General features: G+C 42.9%; 1 protein-coding gene across 3 annotated transcripts; it reads left to right on the top strand.

The window, feature by feature from the left end:
- The first annotated feature begins 5544 nt into the window (after positions 1-5544).
- On the top strand, positions 5545-24298 carry fn1b (fibronectin 1b). 3 transcript variants are annotated; one of them, XM_026164653.2, is made up of 46 exons: positions 5545-5885; positions 6098-6223; positions 6428-6559; positions 6775-6906; positions 7240-7377; positions 7461-7607; positions 7706-7873; positions 8069-8251; positions 8427-8603; positions 8991-9146; positions 9256-9384; positions 9520-9663; positions 10837-10958; positions 11705-11873; positions 11963-12139; positions 12730-12858; positions 12949-13038; positions 13128-13322; positions 14122-14400; positions 14509-14772; positions 14876-14970; positions 15205-15373; positions 15590-15676; positions 15844-16035; positions 16739-17017; positions 17229-17420; positions 17505-17594; positions 18146-18412; positions 18534-18650; positions 18739-18900; positions 18988-19143; positions 19256-19372; positions 19478-19747; positions 19841-20028; positions 20107-20194; positions 20288-20467; positions 20553-20642; positions 21213-21401; positions 21499-21588; positions 21973-22409; positions 22491-22629; positions 22722-22883; positions 22970-23095; positions 23192-23298; positions 23391-23483; positions 23615-24298. In XM_026164653.2, the coding sequence occupies exons 1-46, from the start codon at positions 5744-5746 to the stop codon at positions 23690-23692; spliced, it is 7359 nt and encodes a 2452-aa protein (XP_026020438.1). In that variant the 5' UTR covers positions 5545-5743; the 3' UTR covers positions 23693-24298. The 3 variants fall into 3 exon arrangements, with proteins under 3 accessions (XP_026020438.1, XP_026020420.1, XP_080158705.1); XM_026164635.2 differs by lacking the exon at positions 16739-17017; XM_080302579.1 differs by lacking the exon at positions 6098-6223 and having other exon boundaries at positions 5547-5885.
- Positions 24299-24653: the final 355 nt, after the last annotated feature.

Raw genomic sequence — 24653 nt, 5'->3', positions numbered from 1 at the left:
TGTCTGTGAAGCTCATTCTTGCAACCCTAACAAAGTGGCTATTTTTTCACTCCAGTGGGTAAACAAGATGCAGACTTTTCCCATCAGCCTTATTAAAATAACGGGCACAGTCTGGGCAAATTAACCCCAAAGGAAGTCAGCTTCTCCTTTCTACGTGGAGTGATTCACATTGGCCTGGCTGTGGATGGCGTGCATGAGGACACAGGTTAAAGAAGACCACAGGTCCTCTTGATCAGGCCCAGTTTGTCTCTTACTCTCTCACACAAAGACAGCAACTCACTGCCGAAATGGAAACAGACATTTGCTGCCCTGTTAACGGTGTCCTTATTTACATCTGATGTCATAGTGTAAAAAACACAGAAAAGGTTTCCACGCTCGAAAGAGAGCTATCAGGAAAGACTGCTGCCCTGCAAATGGCGGTACAGATAGGATTAAGTTGGAATTGTTGTATAAACGGTGTCTGGCCTGAGGAAACACAGCTGTCTGGAGAAGGGGAGGTGATAGTTAATATTTTAGTGAGAGTAGCAGAACGCTGCTCTTAGATTGAAACAGACCCTAAACATTCATCACCAAATACAAACTGCTTACATTTAAATGGCATCTGTTATGCAGGTTCCAGTATTTTAAAATTCATTAATCCATCGAATTTTTCCTGACTGTCAAAGCCCAAATTGGGTTGACAGATTGGGTCCACTTCTTAGACCTTCTTTGTCAAAGCTGTCAAGAGCTTCCCTCACTTTTAGCGCCTTTGAGCACAATAGTCTGATTCTTTTTTGCCCCCTTTAAGCAGAGTGTTATTAGCATTATAGGTTGTTATTGGTTGATATTTGTCATTTATGCTAGCGTGCTTGCTAACTTAGTGACAAAAATGAATGAATGACAAATGATAAATGCACCTTGCTAAGTTAGCAAATACTTTAGCATTAATGTTAGCATACTTGCTAACTAACTACCAACAAAGCTAAGTGGCCAAGTTCCTTGTTTTCCACCAGCTTAGGTGAAACACAGTAAACAGCTATCAGTTATAGCTACCTATACATGTTTTTATAATTGAATTGTTTTTGGTGTAAAGCTGAAAATCTTCACATAAGAGTCTATGGGGGTGACTCACTTTAGGAGTGAGTCTCCAGTAACCACTTGAGAAACTAGATTGTGGCATGTCTTGATGCAAGCCCTAACAGCCAGGTAAAGAAATCCCCCAAAAGTCAACTTTTTCGGACAGATTCTGGCATGTTGGCATTTTTCAGCCTTGAAGTTGAAAAAGTAAGAATGAGAAAGCATTAGAAAAAAAAGCCATTGTAGCATCCAGAAGGCTGACAAAATTGCATTTAAGTTGTCATTTGCTTATAAACTCAGTTGCTTTTTGTGATGTGTCCAACATTTTGCCTGGTCTCTTTGCTCCTCTGGACTCCTGACCATGAAGTTAGCTCATTTCACGGGCGTGTGACTTTCTTGTGTGACTCAACATATAATTCAGGCAATGAAGCGAAGTTATTAGTACCCCTCACATGTCAAATCCAACCCTCACTGTCACTCTTTAAATGACCCAACCCAATCTGGTTTCCACAGTAACTTTGCTTTGTAGCAGTGTGTTGTGGAATCTTTGGTAAGTGCTTCGTCACAGTTTGCATTCACAACCACCATCCCTCCTCACCGACCTCTAACATTTGTTCCCAGCAGTGCAGCAGCTCTTCGCATCCTGTGCAGAAAATTCTGACTGATTCAGACGTGAGCAATGACGAGGATCATTGAGAATGCTGACAACCTTAGATTATGTTGCTCAACTGTCTTCATCCACTGACTGTCTGCAGCATGAACTTCTGCATAACAACTTTGTTTTCTATGTTTCTTATATTCCTCTAGAAGAGCGGCGCCTTCTTCATGTTCAGATTTTCATTGCATTTCTATTCCAGGCAGAGAGCTGAAGGCAAACAGTGGAAGAACAGCCATAAGTGGGTGTGACAGTCAGTCAGTCAGTCATGGTTGCTGCTCATCTCCTCCTTCACAGCCAGACATATTACCCTCCAGCTTTCTCTTTCCAAACACTTTCCATTTTCGTTTCCATCTTTCTCTATCATTTCACACACACCCCTATGTATTTCATCTCTCCAGTTTTTCCATCCAGCTGTGGCCGTTTGGCTCTCTTTCTCCAAACTGGCTGTACACAGTTTGGTGAAGCCAGGATGGAGAACCCCGCATTACAAACTAGAAGGCTGTACATATGTTACCGATTGGCACACCTTAAAACAAATTTGCCTTCCAGATTTGGAGGAGGAAACTCCACACAAAACACTTAATTTCACATTTTATACCTTTTAGTTTGAGTAGTTCACCAGAAAATAATTAGATGAGGAAATTAATAATGAAATTAACACCAGCTTTGTCTACTTAACCTAAGGCTACAGAGCAATTAACTGATAAGCTTAGCAACAAATAGTTCACAAGCTGTTGTTTCTACCCTTTGGATTTTGTATATATTTGTCAGAAACCTTCAGGACAGATTTGACCAACTCTGCACTGTGGACCTTTAACAATCACTGCCCCCTTCAATTAATGCAGTAACTCAATGCATTTAGACATGCAGACATGGTCACGACAACCTGGTGAAATTCAAACTGAGCATTAGAATAGGGGAAAAAGGTGGTTCAAGTGACTTTGAAATAGATTTTTGCGCCAGATGGACTGCTCTGAGTATTTCAGAAACTGGTGATTTGTTGGGACTGTTGTGCAACTATCTCTAGGGTTTAGAGAGAATGGTCTGAAAAAGAGAAAATATCCACCAAGTGGCATTTCTCTGGGTGAAAATGGCTTGTTGATGCCAGAGATCAGGGGAAAATGGCCAGACTGCTTAAAGCTAAAAGGAAGGCAACAGTAACTCAAAAATAGCGACTCCTTTAAACTAATGCAGAAGAGCATCTTAGAATGCGTGGCGCATTGAACCTTGAAGCAAATGGGCTTTAGCAGCAGAAGACCACACCAGGTGATACTTATGTCAGCTAAGATCAGGAAAGCAAGTCCACAATGGCATAAACGACATGAAATACAGATTTATCCTGCTCTGTATCAACTTTCAGGCTGGTGGTTTAATGGTGTGGGAGATATCTTCTTGGTGCACTTTTGGCCCGTTAGTACCAGCTGAGCATTGTTTAAACACCACAGCCTACCTGAGTATTGTTGCTGACCATGTCTTTCCCTTTTCAACTACAATGTAACCATCTTCTAAGACCAACGAACATTAACGAATAGTGTTGAACATATTTTAACGAATGCTGGCTTAACTTGAGTAAAGCTAAAAAGTATTCCAGTAATTCCAATATTGATCAACTTTCGGTAAATGTGGCTATAAGGATGAAACATATCACTCCAACAATGACTTGGGGCAGATAGTGAACAATTTTCTACCATGAAAGAGAAACAAATTCCCACGTCTTCTCACAAACTCCTGGGAATAAAAATACAAGTGAAAAAACTGCAAACACTGTTTAGGAAAGCTCAACATTTTATATTTTACAATATTGTGCAGTGCATACATCAAGGCGTACATACTTGTTTAGGTGATCTAAATCTGTGGGCTTTTTTGATAACTACAGGTTTGTTAGGATATAATGCAATGAAGATGTTCCACATCCCTCCGTCTTGCTTTCAACTGTATTCCTTTGTGTAAGAAAGTGTTGTTTTGATATCAGTGGAAAAAGATGACAGACACTAAATTAAACCAATCATACTTTAGAAAACAGTTGCAGCAGTTCCAGCTTTCAGAGATTATGAGGTATCCAACTAAGCTTTCAAATACAAATCATTCTGGGAACAAAGAAATCGTTATGAAAACAACCAGTGTGAGGGATAAATCTTTGCTGCAAAATAGATCTTATGTATGGAAAACAGAGACAGTGAGCAAAGAAGAGATGATATAAGCCAGGCAGCCTTCCAGGGGCTTTGACAGAGACAGCTCATAAATCTGACAGAGATATAACAACCCAAGAAATTAAGTCATACCCAAAATGCACCACTCTATGGAGTAAATGTTTCTCTCTTTCAAATATTTATGCGTTCTTTTACACCAGGATCATCCTCCCGAAAATGCATGAGTGCACATTCAGGAAACCTGTTGCACAGCAGTGAATATGGAAGTTGATGTTAAGTAACACTTTAAGGCTCGCCGCTTGAAACTCTCTGGTGTTTCAAGTCTCCACGCTTTGGCGCTGTTGCACACGTGGAAAGAATTCAGAGGCTTTTTTCAAACAGGGGAGATTGGTGACTCAGTTGCACTCACTGTGCTTTTGGCTTTTGCTGTTTTTCTTCCTCTGTTTCCCAAAAAACATCTGCTTGCTGTTTAATTCTTCAGTCCTCTGGTATAACTTGTTCCTTGAACCTGAGGCAGGAATTATTACAGCCCGCAGTCGCGCACACAGTAGCTGCTCTCCTGACCAGACCCATGAGTAACAGCTCATGCAGCAGGACATGTCCAAAACAGCACAATGTGCTCTGGTTTACTGTTTCCGCCCACCTTGGAAATGTTATTTCACTTCATTTTTGAGATATTTAATATGAATATATATATTTTATTTCATGTCATGGAAATTAACTAATATATATATATATATATATATATATATAAAGTAAAGATAAGTGTGTTTTGATTCCCCAGGATCACACCAGATTTGAGGTAATTTGGTAACATTTGGGTTAACATGATTTCATTAGGTAAAAGAATGTGGTTATAAAACACCACATGTGCATCCAATGATGAATGTACTTCTTAACATTTAGAAGAACATAATTTTTTTTTTTTTTAAAAAAAGAAAAGAAAAATAGCAGTAGGCATATCCATTTAATCCTTAAAGAATTCGGGTATTTTAAAGTTACTTACTTTTAAGTATTTTCGAAAAGAAGCATCAGTTTTAGGAATAAAGATAAGATTAAAACAAAATCACGTAACATTAAAGAAAAAATGATGATTATACCAGATGTTATAGCATGGACAAAAAATATACATCTGTGAACTCCGTGAGCAGACATGGTGGAGGCATAAAGTTCCACTTTTTGTTACTTATCGACTCTGTGCCAAGCTGGGTAAAATTCACATACTGCAGTTTTATTTTTTTTTTAAATTATAATTTTATGTAAAATATGTTCAATCCGTAGTTTAGATCCATAGGTCCCAATAGCTGCACAAATCCATGTAGGAGAGTGGTGTGGGAATTATAGAAACTATAGCATGAGGCCATTACTGTGTAATTCTGGGATTACAGTATAACAAATGTTATGGGCATTTCTTTCTCCTTCTTCTTTTTTTTGCGGTTATGTAAGACTCGCACTGAATTGTTGCGCCTCAACGTGACTTCCCAACCCTACACAGGGCAGCATGTGTGCAGATGAACAGATTACAGAAGCTTATTTATCTTCATTGCTTGATGTTTTTTCTTCAAAATGAGGATTATAAGTATTGCTCACACTTTGTCGGGCGGGTCTTCCAGTCTCCCGTTAAACCCCTCCTCTGCTGCTGTGGCGGTCCCAGTATATAACCAGCGCGCAGCCCTCTGCTAGGTCTGGCGCACCAGCTGCGATTCGGCCAAGTGAACTGCCGAGAAGGAGCAGCCGAGGTAGCTGAGAATAAGGGGCAGGAACCAGCTCTCTCCAAGCCCTTTAATACTTCACTTGCTTTTTTTTTACTTTTTGCTATTGCTTTTTTTCCCATCATCTAAGTTTTTTCTGCTTTTCATTGAAATATCCGTTCCATAAGATGAAGGGTAGCCCGCTCACAGGGTTACTGCTTGCGCTGTGCGTAAGCAGCGCAGTTCACGGCTTGCCAAAGAAGAACAAAAGACAAACTGGCCAGTATCAGGTGTATCCCGAGCTTCACGATACATCGGCTATTAATCCAGGTTGGTACAAGAACTTATTCTTGAATTCAGGGGGCCTGACTGTGTAACTTCATGCATTAGAAAGGTATTTCTAGTGCGTTTTGTGTTAAATGAAAACAACAACAACAAAGAAACACGTGATTTCGATATGTTTCTTTCCATGTGAGCCAAAGCAAACAAAAAGATTAATGTTCATTCTACTGTTAAAATGTTTAATAATATATTATTTGTAGTCGGCTGTGAGGAAAACGGTCGCTCATACAGAGTGAACGAACAGTGGGAGAAACCTTACCTTGGTAGCACGTTGGTGTGCACCTGCAGTGGAGCAGCAGGCATCAAGTGTAAAACTAAGCCTGAAGGTTAGTGCGTCTTTGTAGTGCACTATCACTTGTTTCACGACTCTTGTGTTGATCCCGACAAGTGAAAAACAAAACACACACAAAAAGCAACGAATACAGAGAAAGGCACAGATGTTGTGCGTTTTTACGCAGCAAGAGAAGACTCCAGAACAGCTTCTCGGTAAGAGCCTCTTTAACTTTGTGCTGTTTGTTTTTTCCTCTCAGTGGAGGAATCCTGTTATGATAAGTACAATGACCGGACATACCAGGTGGGTGAAACCTATGAGAGATTACATGAGAGGATGACTTGGGACTGCACCTGCATTGGTTCCGGCAAGATCAGCTGCACAATAGCGCGTGAGTTCCTAGAATACCAAATACTAACCTTGTTGAAACAGCATAATGTGCTGGAGTGGTATGTCTTAGCATGACACACATGGCAATACCTCTGCATGGTTCAGTTTATTCCTGAAATTAAGTTTTAATTATTGAACCAGAATTTGTATATGTGTGCCATCTCGCATATACAAGAGGTCTTTGAAATCAGCAAGTTCACATTTTGTCATTCACAGATCGATGCCACGATGGTGGGAGGTCTTATAAAATCGGGGACACTTGGCAGAGGCCTCATGACACCGGTGCCTACATGTTGGAGTGTGTGTGTCTTGGAAATGGCAAAGGAGAGTGGACATGCAAACCTCTCGGTGAGCAGGGCAGAAAAGAAAATTTCACAAATGAACTATGAAAAGCAGACAAATGTAAAATATTGCAAAAGATCAAAGTTTATATATTCATCATACACACAAACATGGATGCACACACACACATTTCCCAGAAGCGTAACTCTTTGATACCACTGCAAATATTTGACATGAGTCCAGTCAAACAAGATAAGCGAGTGAGACAGCATGTCCTCTGATTTGCTCATCTTTCACTCCAGCTATTGATTTTTGTTTGGTTTATGTCTAATACAAATTGCCCCGTGTGATTTAGATTCTGCATATTCAGTAAATCAAAATTTGTTTATTTTTCTGCAGGGGAAAGGTGCTATGACAATAGCTTAGCTGCCACGTATGCTGTAGGAGACACCTGGGAGAAGCCATACCAAGGCTGGATGATGCTGGATTGCACCTGTATGGGCGAGGGGAATGGACGCATCACATGCACCTCAAGAAGTAAGCAGAATCCAAACATACACAAGCACAAATGCAAGCTTTTCTTCAGGGGCAGCTACTAACCACTGTTGTACACCAACCAGACCGCTGCAATGACCAGGATACAAGGAGGTCCTACCGTATTGGAGACACATGGACGAGGACTGACACAAGCGGACATCGCCTGCAGTGTGTGTGCCTAGGAAACGGCAGAGGAGAATCAAAGTGTGAAAGACACAGCTCAGGAAGAGGTGAGACTTGTAAATCAGAAACCAGTGCTCAACAAGAGCTCTGAGCTTGTCGCTGTTAACAGACCTGACGTTGGTTGTTTTTTAAAATGTGTTTACAGCCAGAGTTGTGTTGACCCCAGTCCGGCAGCTTGAGCTTCCCGCTGAGAGAACCTGTCGCACCGACTCTGGAGCCTACTACTACGATGGACAGCGCTGGATCAAAAACCAGGGCAGCAAACAGATGCTCTGTACCTGTTTGGGCAATGGAGTCAGCTGTCAAGAATGGGGTGTGTACCAGAAGCAAATAAAATTGGGTATTTTAATACAGAAGTCTTGAGGCTGGCTCAAGTGGCTCTTGGAGTCAATCCCAGAGAAATTGCAGTCTTTTGTAATTTTCTGTTGGTTCCATTCAGCTCTGCATGTTGCTCTTTGAATGGTATACTGAAGTCATTTTTCCCACCCTCCCTCCCCTTTTCCCACAGAGGCCAGGAACCAGGTGTACGGTGGGAACTCTGATGGCCAACCCTGTGTATTCCCCTTTGTCTTCATGGGGAAGACCTACTACTCTTGCACCTCAGATGGACGTTCAGATGGGCAGCTGTGGTGCTCTACAACCTCAGACTATCAGAGAGACCAGCAGTACTCTTTCTGCACTGAAAAGAATGGTGAGACTCAGGAACATAGATGTAAACGGCAACTTTGTCCCAAAAATTGATGTGCAGTTACTGTTGTCTAGCATCTTTAGTTTATCCACTCACATAATAAAGATTGTGTGAATAATTGTGTGGTTAGAGCCAATTAAGCATGCATTAACTTGTATGTGTACTTTCTTGAATCCAGCAATTGTGACAACACGGGGTGGGAACTCCAATGGGGCCCTGTGCCACTTTCCCTTCCTCTACAGCGGTCGCAACTACACCGATTGCACCACCGATGGGCGCCGTGACAACATGAGATGGTGTGGCACCACCTACGACTATGATTCAGAACAGCGTTTTGGATTCTGTCCCATGGCTGGTGAGTGTGTTTGCTGTTTTTCTCATTTGAAGGTACTGAACTGGTATATTGTTATATAACACAGCTGGGCATTTAAATACTTTTGCCATTTTTGTTCCGATTGCACAAAATGCTTTTTGTCTTCTTCTCATCAAGTCGTTTCTCACAGACTATAATGATGATTTGGTTGCAAGGTTCACTTGTAGACAATTGGGGAGTAAATAATTGGCACTTAAAGAGGTCATGGGAGAGTGATGATGCTATTAAGGCTGTTACGTAACAGTAACATACAAATTCTGGGTTGAAGTGGACCAAGAAAAACTCTGTGTCTGGACATACGCAGCACCATGTGAATGTATACATGTACCAACACACTGATAGCTTTTTTATGTTTCCTTCTGTAATTAGCTCATGAAGAGGTATGCACCACCAGTGATGGAGTGATGCGCCGTGTGGGCGACAAGTGGGACAAACGCCATGACGTCTTGGGTCACATGATGCAGTGCACATGCCTGGGAAACGGCCGTGGGGAGTGGAACTGTGTTGCTTACTCACAGCTTTTAGGTCAGAGGGCTAAATCTAACAAAACCTTTTATATTTTGTCTTCAAATACTTTGCGAATAATGTGAAAGTTTAAATAATTCATCTTCCTGTCTTTTCTCTGTGCATCCAGATCAGTGTATAGTTGATGGTTTGACCTATGAAGTTAACCAGGAATTCACCAAGCGCCACGACCAAGGCTACATGATGAACTGCACCTGCTTCGGACAAGGACGTGGATACTGGAAGTGTGACGCTATTGGTACGTTCACGGCTCGTTACTGATTGGCTTTTTGGGGACTAAATACTGAGAACTGCTGCAGCTTCAGAAAAACAACCCCGCTGTCGTCTGTCCCATCTGCTCCACTCTTTTGTCTCCTTGTGTTTTCTGCAATAGATCAGTGTCAAGAACCACAAACCAGGACGTTCTATCAGATCGGCGAGACGTGGGACAAAGCCATCCATGGCATCTACTACCGCTGTTATTGTTATGGCAATGGGATTGGAGAAATGAGATGCGAGCCCCAGCAGACCTACCAAGGTAAAAATGCACAGCTCTGTTTTAAAAGTCCACATGTTCTGAGTCATAGAGAGTACATGAAAGATGGGAGTAGCTACTTTTGATACCCTTTGATTTTTTGGACTGCCATTCTGAATGCTTAGTTTTGGCATTTTAGGTGTTCCACCGTGGCCAGATCGACTTATTCAAAATAGTTTCTTCAGCATCTAAGGGACTTCTGTGGTCAAAAATGAGCCAGAATGTAAACAAACAGGTAGAAAATTTAGCCTGAAGAACATCCTAAACCTAAAGCTTTTCTCATTTGTAACCATTGGTCTGAATGTCCTTTCTTTTAGCTTTTCCACCGACCTATATGGATTTTGGTGCTCAGTTAATGTTTGCTGTACTAAACCAACTCCCATTAATTATTGACTTCCTCCCACTTAATCCTAACCTTGCCAGACAGGTGGAGGGAAGTGGGAGTTTGTGGGGTTTTTTTTATTGCGTAACTTTAAAGTCTGCCGAATGTTGAAATTTTGGCAAGCTGGAGGCACCCTGTCTGTCTGATGCTGAATGATGTTTTGTTGACTTGCTAAGCTGGAACAAGGTGAATTGCTGAACAAGGGAGAGGGGCTTAGAAGGCAGTCACTTCCTGCCTGGGGGAATTTGTACTGCTTTGTGAGCCTTGAATCAAACAACACTGACCTTGCTAAATGAATCTCACGCAATCAGGAAGTCCTATATCTATCTATCTATCTATCTATCTATCTATCTATCTATCTATCTATCTATCTATCTATCTATCTATCTATCTATCTATCTATCTATCTATCTATCTATCTACCTACCTACCTACCTACCTACCTACCTACCTACCTACCTACCTACCTACCTACCTACCTGTCTATCTATTTATGGGTGTGTGTGTGTTCTCTAGGGAACAGAGACGAGATAAACCATGATGAATATAGTATGCAGACGTTATATCTGACTTGAAAATTTCTGTGGGTGTTTGAGCTGGTTTAGCATCGTCTGGTGGTTTGATTCTGTCCCCGAGCAATGACGCCCTCTGACAGAACTCACCGAAAAGTAGCCAACTTTCACCCACACTCCCTACACACAATGCTGTTAAGTTATGTGAAAAAAAATCTTCTCACTTCCACCCTTTCCTTTACTCCTGATGTCTTCTCCTAAATCTTTTTTTTTTCTCCTTAGATGGCCGCAGACCAATCCAGGTGATCATCACAGAGGCTGGGAAACAGTCCGACTCTCGCCCTATTCAGTGGAATGCCCCTTCATCTGTTCAGATCACCCAGTACATCCTGAAATGGAGAGTTGTGAGTCTCACTTTCGCTTCCCTCGGTTACAAATTGCCTCCAGAAATGAAAGCGAGTCGTATTTCTTTGCTCAAAATTGGGCTTTAATTTTGCTGAATAGTAGCATTTAGTAAAGGCGGATACATTTGTGTTTGAGGGTGAGTGCCTCTGGTGAAGTCTGAAGGTTGAACAAACAAAGTGATTAGAGGGTAAACTTACTTGCCTTTGCAGTCTGTACACGCAGACACCGGTTTTTAGCAGATTCCCAGATAAACATCCAGTGTTGTTGTTTTTTCTCTTTGAAGACCTCAAAGACGTCTTGAGGCAGGTTGAGATGTTAATGAACTTCAACTGAAGTCAAACTTGCTTCCGCTTTATGGGTTTGGACTGTATTTCTTGGACAGCAAAGCCACTCAAAGTCTAAAACCTGCTTGAAAAGTTTATATTTTTCTAACAGTTCAAAGCCAGTTGACATACTCCTAATGGAAGAGCTGACACTGAATGGCTGCCCAGTCTCCAATATATACAGACCACAGGTTTATTTCCCAGAGCTAATTAATGACTCCACTGCACACCCTTTTGATTTATTTAGTCATAACTGTCTTTGCCCACAGGTGGATTTTACCTCATTATAAAGTAAATATAGATGTTTAAATCTCTATTTTTTCCCTAAGCGCTTTTGAAAAGTTCTTGTTGAGTACCTCTTCTTTATCTTCACAGATTAAAAGGTTTAAACTTGTCAACCTCTCGTTATCGCTAATCTGCAGAAAAACACCCGTTCTCCCTGGAGAGAGGTCACCATCCCGGGCAACATCAACTCCTACACCATTAGCGGGCTGCGTCCAGGCATCACCTATGAGGGTCAGCTCATCAGCATTCAGAACTATGGACGCCGTGAGGTCACGCGCTTTGATTTCACTACTAACCTTGGCTCCTGTGAGTATGCTGTACAGCTACATGGCTACACCAAAGCAGCACATCTAAAGAAATATTTAAAATAACGCCATGCTCCTTAATTTCAAAAGTGGAGACATATGAGGGAGAGACGACTGCACCTCCACCTGTGTTGGACACCTCCGAGTCTGTGACAGAAATCACCTCAAACAGCTTTGTTGTATCCTGGACATCAGCTGATACAACCATCTCTGGCTTCAGGGTGGAGTATGAGCTCAGTGAGGAGGGGTCCCAGCCTAAAGTTCTAGGTGAGAGCCTTTGACCATCCCTGAAACCTCCGTAATGCCTCCATATTTCCTGCAGATCAATTCAGTTTTTATTAGATTAGATTAGATTAGATAGAACTTTATTAATCCCTCGGGTGGGTTCCTCTGGGAAATTCGATTTCCAAAAAAAGCACAGCACCGACAGAAGTTACAGAGTTACAGAATATTATATGTATATATATATATATATAAATACAGAGACAATATAAATAAAATATACGAAGGGGATAAATAGAATAAATAGGAATAAAAATAAAAATACAAGTGAATTGCACATTTCAAGTATTGAGTCTATTGCACCGTTGACTATTTACAAAAGTATTGCATAGTGAGGTGAAGAGGCACTACAGCTTAGTTGTTCCCCCCTCCTTTGTCCTCCTGTTTCCCCTCCTTCTCCCCTCCAGGGAGGAGTTAAACAGTCTGATGGCGTGTGGGACAAAGGAGTTTTTAAGTCTGTTAGTTCTTGTCTTTGGGAGAAGCAACCTGTCACTGAACAGACTCTTCTGGTTGTTAATGGCTCTGGGAGGCTCTGCCATTATTATACAGAGTTCTGACTTTTGACTGTGTTCCAGATGTTCCTCGCACATCCACCTCTGTCACCATCAGTAATCTCCTGCCTGGACGCAGATACAACGTCAGCGTCTTCGAGGTCCCAAGTCGGGGGCAGCCCAACCTCATCCTCACTACCTCACAGACCACAGGTAGGAGAAGCTCTCTTCTCCACTGTCGTGATGTTACACTCATAGTCACCAAGTGCGTTTGAAAGAATGATCCTCTCATCCTTTGGGCAGCTCCTGACGCACCTACTAGGCATGTTGTCAATGAAGTGGGAGAAACCTCCATCCAAATCAGCTGGTCCAGACCTCAGGCTCCTATTACTGGTAACAAACCATTTATTTTGTATTTGTTTGAGATATAAATCCTTTTTCTTATCCTGGCTTTGTGTATAACTGTATACTTGTGCCTGCAGGCTACCGTGTGGTTTACACACCATCAGTGGAAGGCAGCAGCACAGAGCTGACCCTCCCAGAGTCAGAGACGTCCGTGACCCTGGTTGACCTTCGCCCCGGTCTGCTTTACAACATCAGCATCTATGCCGTGGAAGAGGACCAGGAGAGTGAGCCTGTTTTTGTACAGGTCAACACTGCTGGATCTCCTACGCAAGGTAGACATAATATGCCTTTTAAACAGAATCAATTCACGAGTTAGCACTGTAAAACTTAATTTTTCTTTTTGTGAAAGATTTGAACAATATGCTGTTCTTTAGATCGCTCAGGATTCTTTTTAGTTGATTCTTAGCCTTTCGGCTGTCTGTGAAGGCTGAACAGATTCAGTTTATACTTGCAGCTGGAGATTCCTTGTAGGGCCTTAGAAAGGGCTTTTCACTGCTCAGTTAAGAGGGCTTGTCAAAACATGGCTTTGTCAAAATGTGCTTTTATGGTTATAGCCGTGCCATTGTAACATTTTTCTTCCTGTCTCCTTAAATATTATGGACCTCAGACTTTAAATCAGACTTGGCCGCAAAACAGTGACCTCTTTAAACTTAGTTTAAAACACTTAGAAAAGCAAGGATGCATTCATAAATCATTCATAAATCATTCATAAATCATTCTAATATCTTTGAGAATATTTTTAAATGGATTTCCATTTTAGACTCTAAGCTAACAGCATCTATTTTATCTAAGCCAAGTACAATTAAATTAAAGATTTTTAAAAAGCAGCAGTAATATTTGCACCCAATAATGCATATTTAGCTCTGTATACTTATTATATATAACTTAGGTATGAGTTTTATTTTTTTTTAAAGGTTATGTTTTTACCTATGGGGCCTAATAAATGTAAAATAAATATTAAGTTCACATCTGTCTCCAAACATAACCAATGACATAGTAAAAAAACTCCTGAGGAGACTCTAAGGTTTGACTGTGACCCTTGTTAGTCAACTAGCACTCTCCTCTCCACAGAGGTGGTCCAAGCCCCCACAGACCTGCAGTTCTACGAGGTTTCAGATACGAAGGTCACCATCACCTGGACCGGTCCACCCAATGAGGTGTCAGGTTACAGAGTCACTTTCTCCCCCGTTGGGTCTGATGGCACTGACGTAAGGCCCCTGGGGCTGCCTGTCTCCACCAGTGCATACTCTGAGATCACCCACTTGCAGCCAGGCACGCTTTACCGCTTCTACGTCTATGCCATCAACGGCGGAGTGGAGAGTGAGCCTCTTGTAGGAGAAAAGGCTACTAGTAAGTGCCACTTTGGAAAAAAGCCCAAATACATAAACGCAGGGATTTTATCCAAAACACAACAGATCTTTTTTGCCTTACATGTGTTATGCTTTCTGCCTCCTCCAGAACCTGATGCACCCACCGATGTACGCTTCACTGAGATCGGCCCTGACAGCGCACTGATTGTCTGGGAGGCTCCTCGTGCCATTGTCAGTGGTTTCCGCCTTTACCTGAGCATCGAAGGCTCAAGTCCCATTGAAAAGAGGATCCCAGGCAGGGTCACCCAGTACCTACTGAGGAATCTACGTCCAGATACGGAGTACACTGCCACCCTTTACTCTGATCTCGAAAATGAGCTCAGCGAGGGCGTCACCACATACTTTACCACCGGTCGGTATTTGGAGAAACCGAACACAAGTAAAGATGGGAATAAATTGCTCCAATCATTTTAAAATATTGTCCCCCCCCCTTCCCTTTCTTCCCTTTCTTACAGCTCCCCAGATGGGAAATGCTCCCACTTTCAGTACTGAGGTTACCGACACCTCGATCATCGTCACCTGGATACCCGTCCACAGGTTCAGCTACAAGGTTAGCTCATTACATTAAAGGAATCACTGGAGCTGTTCACTAACTACTTATCTCCAAGCAGTGCCCAAGCACATTTAGAAGCTAACTGGTGAACATAGCGGAACCGTAAAGATCCAAAGAGTCTAATATTTACTCTCTGCTGTGGGCAGATTTTAGGCCATTGCTAATTGTTTCTAATTTTTTTTCTTTTAAGCGTATTCTCCAGTTTTTCTCATGTCCGTTTTATTTCCCCAGCTGTCTGTGCTGCCCAGCGAGGAAGGCGAGTCTCCCAGAGAAGAAACCTCTTCCTCTGGACGTGTTTATGTAGATGGTCTGACTCCAGGAACTCAGTACACCTACAGCGTTCAGCCCATCTACAATGGACAGAACCGCGGAAATCCCATCACCCGCAATGTTGTCACTTGTGCGTATCTGTTTTAATTTCACAAATAAAAAGCCAGGCACTGTGGTGACTGCTGAACAAAACCAACTGTAAAAACAGTTGTGTGACCGATCATCCGGTCTGCTCTGAGCTGACAGAGTGCCGTTAAAACCATTTGGCGTGATTTTGTGCCAGATATTTTTTGCTGCGCTGAAGTTTTTTTTTCAATGCGTCATGGTCTGCTGTTTCTTGTTGCAGCTCTATCTCCTCCCACTGACCTCAGACTTGAGTCCAACCCGAACACAGGAGTTCTCACAGCCTACTGGGTAGCCTCCAAAACACCAGGTAAATATTGACTTTGCTCCCCACGCACTGACATCACAGAAGGTCTCTAGACCTTGGCCTTCAAATAGTTTTTTTTCTTTTCACTAGAACAAAAAGCTGTTCCTGGTATTTCCTTTTGATTTCTAATATTAATTCATTAATTTGTTATATTTCCCGTCTCTCTGCAGGTATTACAAGCTACCGAGTGACAAGCAGACCAACCAATGGCCAGAGAGGATACTCCCTTGAAGAGATTGTTGCAGTTGATCAGACCTCAGTTGTTCTAGAGCACTTGACTCTGGGTATGGAGTACAACATCAGCGTGTTCGCTACCAAGGACAATGTGGAAAGCAGTCCAGTGTCCACTATTGTCACAACAGGTAGGAGCCAGAGGAAGTCATTTACACGTGGTAGAAAGCCACAAAGACTAGTGTGTCTGGTTCATCGTGAGGAACAAATGACATAATTTTCCCATTCAATGAAAATGGACCCTGCTACTCCCATCCCCACAGAGCTTGGCCTAGTTTCAGAAGAAACTAAAGCTGCATTAGTTAATTTTTACCCACTAGATAGAAGAATAATGTCATTATGTACAAAAATACACTTACATTTTGAAGTTAGCGAAAAGATTACCCATTTGCACATTTGGTAGCCATGGGACTGTGTGCTGGAGCTCACTATTTGGCAACCAATTTAAATCTAAATGTCAGTGTTCTTTAAGCTCAGTTTTGGTTCAAATGTCTAATGCAGCTTTTTTTTACTGCTAGCATGATTATTGGCTAACTGACCATTTGCATGGAAATCGTGTTTATCACTTGGTAGGGTGAATATTTTTGGGATTTTTTTGCACGTCCATTAGTAGTATTATTACTGCCTTATATTTACCTTTAATTATAATTTTAATTCTGAATGTTTTCCAATCCAGTTATGTGTAATTGTCTTGCATGGTTACTGTTATACCCAGGTTCTCTGAACGCTTCATCGGGAATTAAATGAATGTTCTTGATATAACCAATGAAATAATTGGGGCTTTTCTGTCTGTCTAATTTTGCTTGCGCTTTGCAACATGCCTAACCCTTTCAGACATCCCCGCTCCAAGTCAAATTGACTTTGTCGACGTTACTGACACCACCATTGGGCTACGCTGGATCCCTCTGAACAGTACTACCATTATTGGTTACCGGATAGTGGTAGTAGCTTCAGGCCAGAGCTTGCCAATTTTTCAAGATATGGTGGAAGCATCTGCTGGTTATTACACGATTCGTGGTTTGGAGCCCGGTGTGGACTATGACATCAGTATCTTCACTGTTACAGAAGAGGGGGACAGCGAGCCGGCCACACACACAAAGCAAACGCATGCTGGTGATTTATTCTTTCAGTCCATCACTGGGGAGGGGTTGGGTCTTGATCTGAGGCAGCTTTATTCTTTTTTAAGTGTGCCACACTGCAGTAAATATCTGAATTTAATCATTTCTCTGATATTTTCTTTGTGCCACTGGAAGTCGTCCGTTATTTTCTTAAACTCATTGCGTTACCAGTGATAGCTATAGCTTATAACTCCTCATTTTTACAGCCATTCCAGCTCCCACCAACCTGCAGTTTGGAGGAGTGGGCCCTGACCACATTAGGGTGACTTGGTCAGTCCCCAGAATTGCCACACCAAACGACATCTCTCGGTTCGTTATCCGTTATCACCCTGTATCCACTGATAATGACATCAAGGAGGTCAATGTTGGAGGAGCTACCAACACCTACTTGCTGCAAAGTAAGAAGAACTCAGAGGCTTGAAAAGGCAAAATGACTTGTGCTCCATCTCGAACAATACTAATTGTACCAATCATCTTCACAGACCTGCAGCCCAACACTGACTATCGTATCAGTGTGGTGTGTGTGTATGGTGAACGAGAAAGTAGACCAGCCACAGGGACTCAAAAAACCAGTGAGTATCTACACAGGTGGCCTCACAGAAGAACCAAGGGTGTTGCAAATAAAAGATGGCTGTAGCCCCCGAGTCTGAAATGTCCATCATTTTTCTAATGATGGGCGGGGGGAAACTTAAAAGAAGCATACGAGTCTATAAAGATCCCAATTCTCACTTCACTGGTATTAGTTTATTATCTCAGTCACTAGTTTCTTGATGTGATGTTCATTAGGGTAAAAAGGGTGTTAAACGAGAGTGTGAATACAGTGTGATTGACAAGATGTATGAGTGCGTAATATCCTGCAGAATAAACTACAACAGAATAACTACAATGCTACTATAAATAATATCAACAATAAATATTTGGTCTCTTATTCCAGAGTTACCTAATCTGTTTAAAGCTTGCCTGCATTTGGTGACTTTTTGTTTGATTTTTATTAATATCAGTTGATCCATTTCACATATTTTACATTAACGTTTGCTTATTTCTACTAGAAAGACTGTATTTGGCATTATCTTTGTATATAACTGAAAATGTATCTCAGTTTTTCACTACATTTTTCTTCCAGCGCTGGATTCCCCGACTGGCTTGGACTTCTCCGACATTCGGACCGACTCCTTTACAGTTCACTGGCAAGCTCCACAGGCTAGAATCACGGGCTACCGAATCCGCTATCAGAAGACCAGTGGTGGACATGCCAAGGATGAGAGGCTCCCCCCAACCAGAACCCACTACACTTTGACTGGACTGTCACCTGAAACCGAGTACATGATATATGTGTATGCTGTGAGCAGCAGCCAGGAGAGTCAGCCTCTGACTGGCACACAGGCAACAAGTGAGTCCCACCTATTCTTTTAGTTAGTGGGCGTGATCATTCCTCATCTGTTTTAATGTTTTTTTTCCCTCCATAATTATCCTCTGTGATTTTCTCTATTCTGTTATTTAATGTTTTTCAGTCTCTGATTCGCCCACTGACCTAGTGGTAACAAGATCCACCCCAACCGCCGTCACCATACGCTGGGATGCTCCCTCTATCTCAGTGAGAAACTACAGGATCACCTATGCAGGAACAAGTCTGTACATTTTATTTTTGAATTCTTGGTTTCCTCTAACGTCAGCCACACAAGTTTAACACTTGGGCCTTCTTTACTGCCCTCTCAGGTGGCGAGACTCCTCGGGAGATTAATGTCCCAGGCACTCAGACCACTGCCACCATCACCGGACTGAATCCCGGCACTGAATACACCATCACAGTCTATGCAATTAGCGGACGAGGCGATAACCCCGCCACCAGTGTTCCCGTCTACATAACACACAGGACTGGTACAGAAATACGGGAAAATTTTTGGAAAAGCAACTTAATGTTGAGTGTTTATGGTAAATCTAAAGCTTTATCCATTGTTCCTTTAGATATCGAGGCCCCCCCTGACATGCGGGTGGCTGATATAAGTGACAATGCCATCACAGTACGTTGGTCTCCTGCTCGGGGACCAATCAGAGGCTACAGAGTCACAAGTATTCCCAAAAATGGCGTGGGACCCTCGTACTCGGAGGATTTGGCTCCTGGTAAGGCCTGCAAGGAATGCCAGATGCTCACAATCAGATTGCCATGATGATTTAATTTTTCACACACAACACTCATCATCTTATTGGCTCCTTTTCTGCTCTCCTGTTACAGATCAGACCGAGGTGACTTTCACGGGTCTGATGCCCACTGCTGAGTATCTTGTGAGTGTCTATGCCCTGGGAAATAATGGACAGCCGTCTTCCCCGCTAATAGAAAATGCAGTCACTGGTTAGTCTCACTTAATTCACTTCTCTTTCAGCTCTAACTTTATTTGTCCGGATTCCCTTGCACTATGTTAGAGCTATACTCGGCAGTTTTTCTCTTTTTCTGCAGCTATGGACCGTCCGAAGGAGCTCACCTTCTCTGACATCGACTCCACCTCCATGCGCATCTCCTGGGACAGCCCAGACGGCGCAGTAACGTCATACCGTGTCTTGTACACCAGTGCAGAGGAAGGTGAGAGAGAGCTGCGCCCAGCACCCAGAGGGGACCAGGACAGTGTGGTGCTGAGAAACCTTCGCCCTGGAACAGAGTATACTGTTAAGGTCATCGCCCTCCATGACCGAGCACCCAGCTCACCGTTGGTGGGAACTCAGGCCACAGGTAGCGCTAAGCAGAAATACACCAAAGCATTTGTCTCCATTTGATATCCCCGTCCTAAAACTTTGGCCTTGACACTGTGTCTTTGTGCTTCAGTAATCCCTGCTCCCACCAACTTGGCGATCTCTGAGGTCAGTCCTTCCTCCTTCACTGTGTCATGGCGAGCTCCAGACGCGCGCCTGACCGGCTACCGTGTAGTCGTGAGCCCCAAGAACATCAACAGCCCTCACAGAGAAATGAACGTTGCTCCGGACACCACTCGTGTTGTGGTGCCAGGGCTCATGGTAAGCAGAGTTCATGTGTGAATCTTTACATGGATCCACAATGGGTCAGTGAGTAAATATGAACTGTGTACTGTGTAGGTGGCAACCACATACCAGGTGCAGGTTTACGCTCTGAAGAACACAGTCACAAGCAGACCAGCGGAGGCAGAAGCCACCACGCTGCAAGGTAACGTGCTGCGCCATAAATGGACACATCTGCAGACCTCACTCGTGGTGTAACTGATCCTTTTAAAATTGCTTCTGTTTCACCTCAACGCAGCTTTGAGTGCTCCTCGCCGCGTGCGCGTCATCAAAGTAACGGATAGTTCTTTCACACTGACCTGGCGTTCCAAGCTGGAACCTTTCACTGGTTTCCTTATTGAAGCCATTCCCCAGAGTGGATCGTATCCCACCATCACCAAGACCATCCCAAGTGAAGCTTACACCTACACCCTCACCGGTACGCCACACTTTAACGCATTTAAGGTCTTAAAGAGTGATTTTGGAGCTTCAGTCTTGCTTTAAAGTGTGTTTTTGTGTTGTAGGTTTGCGGCCCAACACTGTTTACAATGTTAACATGTACACTCTGAGTGGGAACACAAGGAGCGACCCATTCACTCTCAGAATTCAAACAGGTAATGCAAAAATCCAGGTTTAAAAACTGCTTCTTTTTTTTTTAAAACAAATGTTAATTTCAGTGTAATATTCTGGTTTTTGATTTCTGTCATTACATAATGTTACAGTACACTGATCTGCACATCACAGTTTGCTGCCAGGTTTCCTTAAGTTATGTAATTCAAGAGACAACTGCAACTAGAAGAGGCAGAAGCATGCGAGGTTTCCTGACCTGTTTGGGGCTAGCAGCTTGAGGTCACCTAAATCTCTGGCAGTTTTGCATTTTTAATCTGATTGCGTACATCAGTTTTTCAAAGATTAAAAAATCACACTCGTGATGTAGAGGTCACAGAAATGCATGTATCAGATATGATACTTCTGGCATTACAGCGTTAAAGTGAGAAATAATTTGTAATTTTACAGCCAAAATTACAAAATAAATCCAGGCTGCTTGTATGATCTTACATCTTGATAATGGGTTAAGTGACAACAAATGCAGCTTCAGCCTCACACAAGTCACATCCTAGTTTGCACACACAGAGAAAAAAAATAGCATTCGGGCAGTTTAACAGCCGTATTTGTCCTTACAGTTGACCCGCTGGTCCAGGCGCCCACCAACCTGCAGTTTACGTCCGTCACCCCCTACTCCATCTCCTTCACCTGGCAGCCACCTGCCACGCAAATCACAGGATACTATGTCACCTATGAAGAGTCAGGAGGAAGACCACAGGAGCTTTTCCCAAGACCCCACGCTGGCCAAAACTACGCCACCATCGATGGTACGTACTTTTATTTGACATTTAAAGCTTCACGCAGGATTATCCTGACACACCAATTACGTGTGGAAAAACAACAGTTTTCCTTTTCTTTGCTCAGATCTAAGACCAGACACGGAGTACATCATCAAGATCATCGCCATCCAAAACACGCAGAGAAGCACACCTCTGGTGGGCAGGAGCAGGACTCGTGAGTACTTATACTGATACTTTTTTCTCTGTATGGTGACAAATGTGAAGTAAAAAGGATCCATTCAGAGTTCGAGTCAGTTACTGGTAAGATTAAGGGGTGAAACGGCAGCTTTCATCTGCTCAGCTGGAGCTGTATGAAGCTTTAGCTCAAGTGTGTTTCCAAAATCTAAAACGATAATACCCACTTTGTTATTTTGAATGTCCTCGCAAATGTCATTCAAAATATCTTGTGTGTTTGTAATAGTGCATTATGACACACTTTGCAGTGAGTTGCATTGCTACGTATCCGTCATCCCTTTTGGCTGAGATGTGTTAGAGCTGCTCTGCTTTAACTCCCCCTCGTCTAACCTGCTTGCTTCCGTAACCTCGTCTCTCCCGCCAGCTCAAGACCCCTTGCTTCCTTTGCCTCTGCCCCAGCCTAACCGCCCTGGAAATGGCAGGCTGGATGTGCCTGAATCTCTGGACAACAACGTCCAGTTAGTGGGCACCAATAGCCAGGATGGGTTTGGTGATCAGAGCCAGCATGTGGAGTACACAGAGTACAACAACAATGGAGACAACGGATATAATCGGAATCCACTTTCTCCCTATGGCCAAGTTCGTGAGCCCCTGGTGTTTGTGCCCCTTCCTGATGCAGAAGGCCGCAGAAAGCCCATTGTGAAGCTAAACATGCCCATTGGACCCATACTCTTTAACGAGACAAGTGTGCCGCTGGAGGCCCAAACTCAGACCACCGTCTCCTGGAAGCCTTATAGGCAGAGCAATGCCTACCTGGTGTCCTGTCATCCCATCACACAGCTAAATGAGAAGATGTTCCAGGTAAGGGGCCAGTCCATTATTCAATTATTCTCATTATTCCCATTTATGAGAATAAGCTATGATTTCTTCCTCTCTACCCAGGTCCGCCTGCCAGGCACAGCCACTACTGCTACCCTGCTAGGACTCACTCCCGGAGCAGACTATAACGTTATTGTGGAGGCACTCCTGGGGGCCCTAAAACACAAGATTCTGGAGCAGACAGTGACTGCTGGAAACACAAGTAAGCTTCCAGCTGTGATGTATCTGATTATTAAAGGAAACTGAATGAAGCCCATCGTGGTTAATTTTTCCCCCACTTTCTTCTTCCTTCAGTTACAGAGGGAGATTCCTCAAATAAAGACACATGCTATGATGCCTTTACTGCCACCCATCACGACGTCGGTGCTGAATGGGAGCGGATGTCTGAGACAGGCTTCAAGCTGTCGTGCAGGTGTCTGGGCCTGGGCAGCGGCCACTTCAGATGTGATTCATCAAGTAGGTTTTTAGGGTATCTTTCCCCAATACGTGTACATGGATGGAAATTGAATAAGTTTCACTCGGTTACTGTATGTTCTTCTCAGAGTGGTGCCACGACAATGGCAACAACTACAGAATTGGAGAGAAATGGGACCGTCGCTCAGAGAACGGGAACTTAATGAGCTGCACTTGTTTAGGAAACGGCAAAGGAGAGTTTAAGTGTGAACCGCGTAAGGCCTCTTTAACTTTTTAATTGAAATGTTCTGTGGCTGTTACAAAGTGAATGAGCTGCGTGTCATTTTTAACCCAAATATCTATTCACGCAGATGAGTCCACGTGTTACGATGATGGCAAAACTTACCGGGTGGGCAACCAGTGGCAGAAGGAGTACCTGGGTTCTATTTGCACCTGCACGTGCTTTGGAGGACAACAGGTAAGACACGTGAGCCTTCCTCGTGTTCTCGTTACATCATACGGGATCATCCAGAAGAGGGCGTGGTTAAATGCTTTTCTTGCCTTTATTAGGGCTGGCGATGCGAGAACTGCAGGAGACCAGGTGGCGATGTCGATGTCGGTCTGCTGCAGCCAATCAGATATGGAGACAACACACTGCGCAAAGTAAGTGAAATGTATTGAAAATCAGGAGACATAATACAAACTGTAAATATCAGTTTTCAAATTGGAGTAATCTGTTGTGTAACAGTCTGCACGTGTCAAAGTTTAAAACTGTGCCACTGTTCATCCTCCAGAACATTCACTGCCCCATCGAGTGCCTCCGGCCTGAACTGCTGGCAGATGCACACGTTCCTCACAATCCTCGGGAATGATGAGCTGGTCATCTGACATCTGCTTTGCTCCCTTACCGTCAAGTTGCTGCACTGTCTCACCTTGTAGAAGCCACGCTGTCTGCAATGAAACAAACTAAGTGCCTTATCACATTGCTGACACATTGCCCTGCTGCCCTCATCATTAATCTTCACTTGAGTCTATTCACTGTCGACTTCCAGGCTTGTGATGTATTAGAAACAGAAACCCCCAACTTTCTAAAGTTATTTAGAACTTGTCCAGTCAGATTTACACATCTGTCAAGTTGGCATTTGTTTCCCATTTAATTTTTTTTTCTTTTCCAATTATATCCTGACCAAAACCCATAAAGTTATGCTAAAAAAATGTAGTTGTTACCAGTGTTGCTGAAACTGTCCTCAAAAATGTGCTTCTCTTTTCTGTAGCCCCTCTTCCATTACAGAGGGGTCGCACTGTGTGTGATTGACACATTCTGAAGTTCTGGTAATTTATCCCTTTGATCTCATCGTGTGAATGTGTTGAACAAGGATGTGAACCGTTCTATTTTTGTACTTTGTGCCAAAGTGTTTCTACCGATGACAAATAGAAGTCCCTTATTTTAATAAAGCTGGAGAGATTCTTAAACATTACCACGGTGTTGTGTTTTCTTATTAGGGTTGGGGGGTGGGTTAAGGTGCCAACAATAAGCTTACAATGGCAAGAAAAAATATTTGCCCTCTTCCTGTTTTCTGCATATTTGTCACACTTACATTTTCAGGTTTTTGATTATTCATATTTTGCATTTATTCATTTATCCAAATCTGGTTGGCCCCATGTGAAAAATGTATTGCTCCCTTTGCTGAATCGTGATTTAACTAACCACTTTTTCACGCTAGTTCAATTTTGCTGAACGACTCACTGCAATCCCAATGAAGCACTGTGACCTTGAGTCTGGATTAATGCAATGGACTAACAGTGTCACGCAGTTAGCACAATGAAAGAGAC

This window comes from Astatotilapia calliptera, chromosome 1 (genome assembly GCF_964374335.1).
Source record: "Astatotilapia calliptera chromosome 1, fAstCal68.1, whole genome shotgun sequence".
NCBI classification, from domain to species: domain Eukaryota; kingdom Metazoa; phylum Chordata; class Actinopteri; order Cichliformes; family Cichlidae; genus Astatotilapia; species Astatotilapia calliptera.
The sequence above is the reverse complement of the archived record's forward strand: the minus strand, read 5'-3'. Positions and strand labels throughout refer to the sequence as shown.